The following is a 9,822-nucleotide window of genomic DNA, read 5'->3' on the forward strand; positions in this document are numbered from 1 at the left end:
CCACTATTGATGATGAATCTACAAAGGAGAAGCTTGAAGAAAAATCTAGATAAAAAATAGGGAGTACTTCTAACTCTTTACCTTTTTTCCCTAATTCTATTCCTTATCCTCAAAGATTTAAGAAAAAAAAGAAGGAAAATGCACAATTTGCTAGCTTTCTTGAGACTTGTAAGAAGTTGTGTATTAACATACATTTTTCTGAAGCTTTGGAGAAAATGCCAAAGTATGCTAAATTCATGAAAGATATCCTGTCTTGTAAGAATAAGATTGGTATGTATGAGATAGTGGCTTTAAATGAAGGGTGTAGTGTGGTGATACAAAAGAAATTGTTTTCGAAATTAAAAGATCCAGGGAGCTTTTCCATTCCTTGTCAATTAGGTGATATTATGATTAATAAAGCTTCATGTGATCTTAAAGCTTCAATTAATTTAATGTCTTTGTCTATTTTTAAGAAGTTTGACATTGGATAGTTGAAACCAACTAAAATTTCCTTGCAATTAACCGATCAATCTTATGTCCATCCTTATGGCATTGTGGAGGATATGTTGGTTAAGGAAGAGAAGTTCATATTTTCGGTGGATTTTGTGGTACTTGACATAGGAGAAGATGCCAACATTCCAATAATCCTATGATGGCCATTCTTGGCCACTAGTAGGACTCTCATTGATGTTTAAGATAGTAAGCGAACCTTTAGGTTCAATGATGGAGAGATAAAATTTGATCTATATAAAACTAAGCATGCGGATATTGAGGTTAGTGATGAGCTTCATGAGACAAGTAAGTTTGTTAATACTTTTCCTTCTTTTAGTAAATATTCTTTGAATGTGGATTCTTCTTTTGAGGTGATTGATAAAGATGATAGAGTGGATAATGAATGTGATGCTAAATTATGTAGTGAAAAATTAGAAAAGCATCATGATGAGAATCATGCTTCTACTCTTGTTAATGTGACCGAAGCCTTTTTCTGATGTCGTTTAATTCCCGAAAAGAGCTACAAATCAAAAGAAAATTTATAATACCGAACTACTCTCATCACTACAAAGATGTAGCAATAGTGGTAAGTTCGGGTCAATCTGCAGGGAAGCATGACTTGATTAGTTATAGCAGTAAATGGGGAGAGGTGTAGAAGAGATAATTGTGCAAGAAAGTAAAATAAAGCGGGTAAATATACTCAAATATTGGAGATTCTAACTCTTGGGAGTAATTGGGTTTCTATGTAATTTCTTCTCATTGGACTATTTTTATTAGCTCATATCAATTATGCTTTGCACAACAATATGCTTGACTCGCTCTAACAAGCCTCTACAAAGGTAGATAGCTAGTTGAGATCGAATTATGCAAGCGACCCAAGTATAATTAAAACCTCTAACAAAACTCCAATTAACTAAATGTAATCAATTTTATGGAATCCTTAGCGATCGTTGAGAATCAATCACATTTGCATTAAATCCTAGGTTTCCATTGTGTGGTTAATTACCCAGAAAGCCCAATCTAATTAAACTAATTTATTTGAACCAAATCAAATCAAGCATGTTAAGATTCAAGGCTAGACTATAAACCCCATCATGCAAGATTCAATATTTTCTACTTGGTGACTTAAGCTAGACGAAGAATCAAGACATCACGTAAGCCTAAAATCTCTAGTATACAACATACATTCAAAGGAAAGAGCGTCAATGATCCAATAAACATACATCGAAGAATTAAATAGATCTAAAGATACATAAAACAATAAGAAATTAATATAAATAATCTCCGAGAGTTACATAGGTTTACATCCCAAGAACTAGAACCAAACAACTCACCTCATTGTCTTCATAGACAAAAGAAGAAGAGACAAGTCATCCAAGCCATGAAATACAACCCAAAAGTCCTAAACTAACCTTAAGATGCTAAAAATATGAAGGTAGATGAAGAAATTGAAGTCTCTCCTCGACCTTCATGGAATTCAGCGTGAAAACTCCTAGAAAAATGAAGAGAAGTATTTATAGACGTGAGGAAGTGCAACTGCGCCTCTAGCTTTTTTGGTTGACTACGTGCGAGGCACTCATTTTCCATCAAAATCTGGAGCGTCGTGCATATACATACATACACACATATATATATGTATATACATACATATATATACACATATGTATATGTATATGCATACAAACATATATACATACATACATACATACACACACATACATATACACATACATATATATATGTCGTCCATGTCCATCTGTCGCCATTCGACCATCCATCGTATGTCCAAAAGCCATCCAAGTCGCTCGTCGTCTGTCGCCCAATTCAACCGAGTCTATCGTTCATCGTCCGCTATAAGTCATCGTTCGTCCAGTCCGAGTCCACCATCATCATTTGTCCACTCCAACTCATCGTTCGTCTGCTCCAAGTCCACCATCATCGTTTGTCATCTAGTTCCGCTCTGAATCCATCGTTCGTCATCCGCTGGTTGTCATCCAATGTGATCGTTGGTGTCTTTTGAGAGAGAAGGTTTTAAGAGAGAAATTGAAGAAGATAGAGGGTGTCAAGGACAATGTCGAATAGAGAGGATTGTTGAAGATGGAAAGTCTTCTAAGTTTTTTTTTTTTTTTTAATATTTTTTGTTTAATTGAAAAGATTTGAAAAATAATAAATCTTTCTTAAAAAGCGCATGTGACCTTTGATTTTTCCTATTTTAAAACATTGTGTAACTAATTGATGGTTGGAGTCTAAACGGTAATTGAAGCCTAATTTTTTGGTAATTTTGAAGAAAAATAGATAGTAAATAATGAAAAACTTAGACAATAATGAAATATAGGACTCTTATTAGGATCGCATGTATGGTTACCCCAAGTATTTATATGAAAAATTGGGTCATAGACCACAAATTACACTTCTACTTAGAAGTATACCAAAGAAACAAAAATCTTCAGAAATTTAGACTTTTTCGAAATCCCAAAATACCCTCTATAATCGATTGAAATTAAATTTGATAATGAACAGATTCTGGCTTTATCTGGGATTGAATTTTGAATTTTCATCATATTATTTTTAGATTCTATTTTCAAATATCAATTAATCTTAATTTATCTAATTATTTTTCTTTTTTTCCCCTTTTTTTAACGTATTTTTCTTTTTTTTCAATTTAATATTTTGTCACTCTACCTTATTTTTCTTTAATGCCTTTTCATATCTATGATAGTTTCAACCAACACTTATTTTAATTGATTTTTCGAGGTTTTCAATTTGATTCTCTTATTTGGTTGGTTTTTCCCATCTGATTTCAAATAAACAGCCATAGTTTTCTTGTTTTGGGTTTGTATAAATTTTCTTTAAACATTTTTCATCTTGCCAGGGCTTTTCAACCACTCAATTTTTTTTTAATGATAAGTGGAATGATGTCTTGTAGAGAACACTATCGACTTGAAGAACAATTGAGCTCAATTAAAAAAGAATTTATTTGAGAATAGAGGTCTAGAGTTAATCAAGGATCCTAACTTCATATTTTTTTCCTCCAGTTTTTTAAACGCCATCATCAGTGTTAATATCGCCATGGATCGCTCTTAGGTCCGAAATTTCTTTCAAAATACCCATAACCATGATTTTGTTTTAATTTTACAATGTCCATCCATGTGTTGTACAATTGTACCTCCAACCAAAAAAAAAAAACTTATGTAGAAGAATTATCCTACAATTCATTCTATTTTGGTGTTGTTAAGTCAGTCTTTTATTTGTAAAATGTTTAGATCACATGTAATCTAATAATTAGTAATTAATTGAATCCAAATTTGTTTTACTCTAACCTAAAACATCTCGCTATTTTTTAAAATAAAACTTTTAAAAGTGCTATTTGTCTTGTCGACCATATTTATACAAATTAGGCGAGTTGAAAATATAGCCATAAGCTCAAATATTAGTAAATATAACAAAATATTTTTGAAAAATTGTATATATAGCAAAATGTAGATTCAGCTCTAGAGGTTTATTAGTGATGGATTATATCGGCTATGAGCAATAGAATCTATCATTGATAGATTTTGTTAATATTTGAAATCCTCTAAAAATGTTGTTTACGGTTAGTCCCAAAAGTGTTTAAAAAAATCTAATTATAAAATGAAATTATTAATATTATGGGTTTAAGGGGTAAAATAAAATTTGCCCAAAAATTTTGAAGTCTATTGGTAGAGAATCTGAAAACATAAATTTGAAAACAAGAAATTAAATGAAAACATGATCGAGTGAATGGAAAGGAAAAAACAAAGGATGAATTCCACTTTAAAAGGACACGCTATCAAAATATAAAAAGACCAGTTTATGAAACTTCTTACCCTCCGGATGGAAATAAAGAAAATTCGAAGTTAGAAATAGATAAAAACGAAAAATCTCTCTTCTGGTTTGAAAAGACCTACGAATAGGAAGAATCCTAGAACAAAATGAGAGGTAGCTAACCAACTTCTAGGAGAGACATAATTGACTGCATTAATTTCGGTCGCTACGCCCCCCACGGAATTTAAAGAACCTAAAGGAGCATGGGTCATATATTCCGCGGAACGTCGTTCTTGCCAAGGTTGGATGTCTTTTTTCAGTCTACTCAAGTCCAAACCATTAGGACCCCTTAGTGGTTCTAACCAAGGAGCATCTCACTGAATTAAAAAAAATATAGGATTATTTATGGCTACACAAACCGTTGACGATAGTTCTAGATCTGGGGCCAAGACGAACTATTGTAGGGGATTTATTGAAACCATCCCAACGTATTACATAAGGTAGATATTGTATAATTGTTCGGGTTTCTGCAATTTTTTCCATCCCTCTGTGTAAATAACCCAATATTGGTTCACAGTCAATAACATCTTCACCATCCAAAGTAAGGATGAGTCGAAGAACACCGTGCATTGATGGGTGGTGAGGTCCCATATTCACTATCATGAGGTCTTTTCTTGTAGCTGGTCCATTCATAAGTTTTTCCTCGATTCATCTTTCCATGAATTGCTGAAAATGAAAATAAGTTCATAAAAATTCAAGATCTAATAAATCAAATAATTCAAAATGACTTTTAAAATTACTGAGTTTTTGCCTCCCGAATATCCAATTGATTAATTAATTCTTTATAACGCATGTTTTTAGATATGTGTTTAGTAGCCGAATTCTAAGATTGAATTCTAATCTAAATAATTGTAAATTAGTAGTAGACACCTACTAAATATTAGTTGACAATAAACTATTGTTAATTTATTTATGAACATGTTTTACGTTAAAAAAAATTGTATAATTATTGTTTTGTAATATTATATAATTTATATGAAAAAAATGAAATTTCGGTCCCTATGGTTTGAAAGTTAAAATTTATGTCTTGTGATTTATAATTAGAATTTATCCTCTATAATTTGATAAAACCTTCAAAATAAATAGTCCATGTAGGAGCAATTTAAGAGATTTAATAAACCATATGGACTATCAAACCATGAAACTAAATTTTAAATTTTAAAATCATATGGACTAATTTTAACTTTATCCAGATCATAGAGACCAAACTTGAAATTTAACTTAATTTAATTTAAATACATATTTTATTTTTTAAAAAATAATCGGATCTAAAACATTACCTACTATATTTTTAGATATTTTTATCTTTATTTAATAGAAAAATTGTATTGTATGGCAAACACATTTTAAGAAACCAAAGCTATCACTTCAATTTTTTTATAAGTACAAATATGGTAATCACATAGCAATCAGATAACAACTACATGATAAGTACATAAAAATCAAATAGCAAATTTTCAGATGGGAGTTTTTTTTTTTTTTTTTTTTGACATGTTTGTAAAAAAACCAAAATCTAGAAATACGTATCTAATTTTCAATTTTTTTAATTAAAACTGCAGTGGTCGCTATTTAATATAATTTTATATTTTAAAATTTAAATTTTAAATTATGGATAAAAAAAATATTCAAAAATAGAATTTAGATTGTCTGCGTAGAATTCACTAATTTGAAAATAGAATCCGGAACAAAACAAACCCTTTACAACGATTAGATGTATCAATAATCACTTTATGCCTCTCAACTCCACGGTGGACTTGGTACTCCGACCGCCGTCTGTGTAAATATCCTGTTCAAATAAACGACGGTCGCCGGAGTTGGGAACAGTGAACATTCAACGAAAGTCCGTCGACTTGCATTCCGCCCTTCTTCTTCTTCTCCGATTCGTAGGGTTTGGAACTCTCTCTCTCTTGCTCACTTCAGTTTCGTTCTCACACTTTAACATTACAATCGAATAGATACCGTCTTTCGAACAGTGTTCAAAATCAATTTCGGAGGGCTCGAACAAATTATTATGCAAAACCTAGGGTTTTTCTCTTACTACAAATCTTCTAACGCGATTTTGTATTTTATAATTTCTGATGAGAATTCTCTACCTGTTTCAGTTCATCGCGCTAATTTCAGTCGCTTCGTTTTCTCATTCACGGATCTGAGTGTACGGTTTGTAGCTAGCGATGGATGATGATGCTACGAATCCATTCCGACGCATGTCGAGCCGCAATCGTAAGGTTGCTCCTAAGATGGTTGCTGCCCTAGCGAGCAGCGACAACCGTACTCAGGTTTGTTTGGTGAACTAGATTTTGCTTCTTTGTTGTGAGTTATTGATGCGATATAATTGATTAGTTGAAACCTGGACTCTATATCTACAGTGTACATGTTATTTTTGGTTTCTCTGCTCTTCCAGGCAGCTCTTGCTCGTCTCGAGGCACTGGAAAATGATAATGCCGGAGTGGAAGCAGTCGAAAACATTGACGATGAGGATGCTTCTCTCGATGATGATGAGCAAGGTTAATATGATGTTATTCATTCATCTATTTTCCGCCTTGGCTTTTTTCTTGAAGGGCGTTCTCTTCAATTATGCATCTATCAAATGTTAGACATCTAATATTTTCTCATTCCTTTCCGTTGTACTGCTTATTTCCATATTCTATTTCGTAGTAGGCATTGCCTTTGTTACGTCGAGTCTTATTATTTGTTAATCCAGAACCAGATATTTCTCAAGTTTTAGACTTTGGTGTATGCTCGAGAAAATGTTCATTTTCTCCATCCTTAGAATTGCTGTACTTCTGTTATGGTTTGGAAGATGGCCAGCAACAAAACTCAGATATTGCTTTGGCCATGGAGTTTTAGTACTCAGTTAATTGTCCAAATTTTTGCAATGGTACTTGGATTACTACTCGGCCACTGAGGATGAGATATTTCAGGTTCATTTATGTGGGTTTTTCTAGGGATTTTACAATTCCTGAGTGTTGGTGTGATAATGAGAGCATTTAACAATGCAGCTCTCAGAATTGGAATTTGGTGATTGGGTTGAGCTTACTTGCTACAAATTCTTGCCCACCTACTTGGCAAGAAGATAGGTGGAGAAGTAATTTAGAAGACTCTGGTGATATGATTCTCTTAATTCTTGGACAAGTTCAGATGATATCCGGTTTTCTTATTAGTCCTGAACTGGTGGCTTTTGTGTACAAGTGGTGCTGAAGAAATCAAGATCATGTTTTTCCAAGGGGCGGGTAGGTTATAAATGTGGAATAAGAGTGTGGTTTGGGTTGTCTTTCTCAAAACTCCCAAGGACAGCATCACCAAGCCAGCTGTTGTTTAGTCATCCTTTTTGGTGAAGAGCCAAGTTGGTGTTGGCTAATTGCCGTAAAGGCTATCCCATGGGGGTTTTGGGAAGGTTTAAACTATAGAATTTTTTGAGAGAAGTGTCACAATTTTGAGGAGATGTGATTTTTCATCATTTTCTTGGTATCATCTTGGTGAACTTATTTCAGATTATTTGAATCTATTCTCTCTTTCTTTTCCTTTTTTTATTTTTCGAATTGCTGTAGTTCTTTTGTAGGCTCTATAGGCTTCAAAGTCAGTTGATATATCATCTCTTTCGTCCCTCCTTTCGTACTCGTGTGTTTCATTGTGTTTAGTTCCGTATAGAGAAATCACTTGAAAATGAAATTCATCTCCATGGAATAATAGAACCTGTCAACTTAAATTCTATTTTCTTGCGTCCATAATGTATTTGCATTGATTAGAACAGATCGAATTATATTTTTCTATACCTTCGTGTGTTGTTTGGAATTTAGTGTCACTAATCTTTACCCCTTTTTAACCCCAATACAGCATACATACAGAAGCGGCAATCAAAGGGCACTAAGCGCAAAACTAGACAGGCAAAAGCACTTGAAGCTAAGAAGGCTCCCAAAACTTTTATGGAGCTTCTGCACGAGGTTTGGATCAAACATTTTCTGCTTTGTGGCCTTATTAGATTACAATAAAAAAAAGTTTATTTTGATGTTGAGCTACATATACACTATTATTCTTCTTTCAAAAAACAGGCAAATTTGGAGTCTTTGCCTCCACATGTTCCATCATACTTAAAGGCAGCCGTCGGACCTCCAAGCTCGACCTCCCGCCGGCATTTCTGCACGGTTTGTGGTTTTGCTGCTAGCTACACGTGCATAAGGTGTGGAATCCGCTTTTGTTCCTGTCGTTGCCAGAATATACATAATGATACTCGTTGTTTGAAATTTGTTGCCTGATAGTGATAGGTGGGAGGCTTGTAGATTGTAGTGAACTCGCTACTCAATTCTCTGTAAATTACAATGTAGCTATAATACTTTTTTTTGTGATACACATTCAGCTTGTTCTATCAATTAAGAGCTTGTTTGGAATGACTTTCAGATGCAATCCCGTGAATGCCATGAGACAAGCTATCTCATGACGAAGATGGTATCGAGGTCATTTTTATCGTAATCCAATGTTTTCCTCTACTTCTGTCCATTAAAACATTTACAGTTGTCCCAATTTTTTAAATAAAAAGTTGAGAACAAAAACTCGAATTCTTTGCTTCAAAATCCATGTTTGGATCTGAGAGTATTTGTTGAAAACAAAAAAACAGTTCGTAGAAATTTTACCATTCAGGCTTGGACATTCTACAAGTCCTCCAGAAATAGATTAAAAAATTTCACTTTCGTACAACCTGACCCTGAACGTCTTTGAGTTCTAAAGTTACGTAATTGTATTGTTTCTTAAAAAAATGCGCATTTTGCCAATGCATCAACTAGTTTTTCTCCCTTCTCGGGATTTTTCCCAGGATATTTCATTATTATTGTAAACCTCATGGAGGCACTTCCTAATATAGGTTTAAATCTTATTTTAGATTTTAAACGTTGAAATTTATTCTATTTTAGTTTTTAAACTCTTGAAAATGTATATTCTAGTCCCCAAACTTTTTTAAAGTACTTATTTTGGTTCCTGATATTAAAATTGTTACTCCTAAATAAAATAATGAGATGACTTGTATTTTTAGATTATTAGGCTACCAAATAAGTTAGTCACACTAAAAAATAATGTTTTGATTTTGAATTAGTTGGTAAAACAATTTTCTATAGAATTAAAAAGTCATTTTGCATTCAAGATTTTGGTAATTCAATACTTGGTCGCGTTGGTTGTTGACATTTTACTTTATCTTCATTTTGCTCAGCACATGCTAGACACAATTTCATCAAAGAGTCAACAAAATCTTAATAGTAAGAACCAAAATAAACACTTTTTAAAAGTTAAGGGACTAAAATAGTCGTTTTTGAAAGTTTGGTGGGTCAAAGTAGAATAAGATTCAAAGTTCAGGGGTCAAAATAGGATTTAAACCTACATATTACATAATCTTTAGCAACAATGTCTATAGGAGAAAAGTTTAAATGCTACTTTAGTTCTTGTACTTTTCGCTTTGATTCATTTTGATCCTTGTACTTTTGAAATATTTATTTTAGTTCATATATTTTCAATTCTTCTTTA

The 9,822-nt window shown here is 32.9% G+C and overlaps 1 protein-coding gene across 2 annotated transcripts; it reads left to right on the top strand.

Annotated features, from left to right (window-relative positions):
• The first annotated feature begins 5,991 nt into the window (after positions 1-5,991).
• LOC120088547 (SWR1 complex subunit 6) lies at positions 5,992-8,781 on the top strand. Of its 2 annotated transcripts, none has more exons than XM_039045936.1 (5): positions 5,992-6,197; positions 6,417-6,590; positions 6,716-6,818; positions 8,149-8,255; positions 8,364-8,781. In XM_039045936.1, exons 2-5 carry the CDS (start codon positions 6,486-6,488, stop codon positions 8,565-8,567), a joined length of 519 nt encoding a protein of 172 aa, XP_038901864.1. In that variant the 5' UTR covers positions 5,992-6,197; positions 6,417-6,485; the 3' UTR covers positions 8,568-8,781. The 2 variants fall into 2 exon arrangements, with proteins under 2 accessions (XP_038901864.1, XP_038901863.1); XM_039045935.1 differs by having other exon boundaries at positions 5,994-6,202.
• The last annotated feature ends 1,041 nt before the right edge of the window (positions 8,782-9,822 follow it).

The sequence above is a fragment of the Benincasa hispida genome, chromosome 10 (genome assembly GCF_009727055.1).
Source record: "Benincasa hispida cultivar B227 chromosome 10, ASM972705v1, whole genome shotgun sequence".
Taxonomy (NCBI): domain Eukaryota; kingdom Viridiplantae; phylum Streptophyta; class Magnoliopsida; order Cucurbitales; family Cucurbitaceae; genus Benincasa; species Benincasa hispida.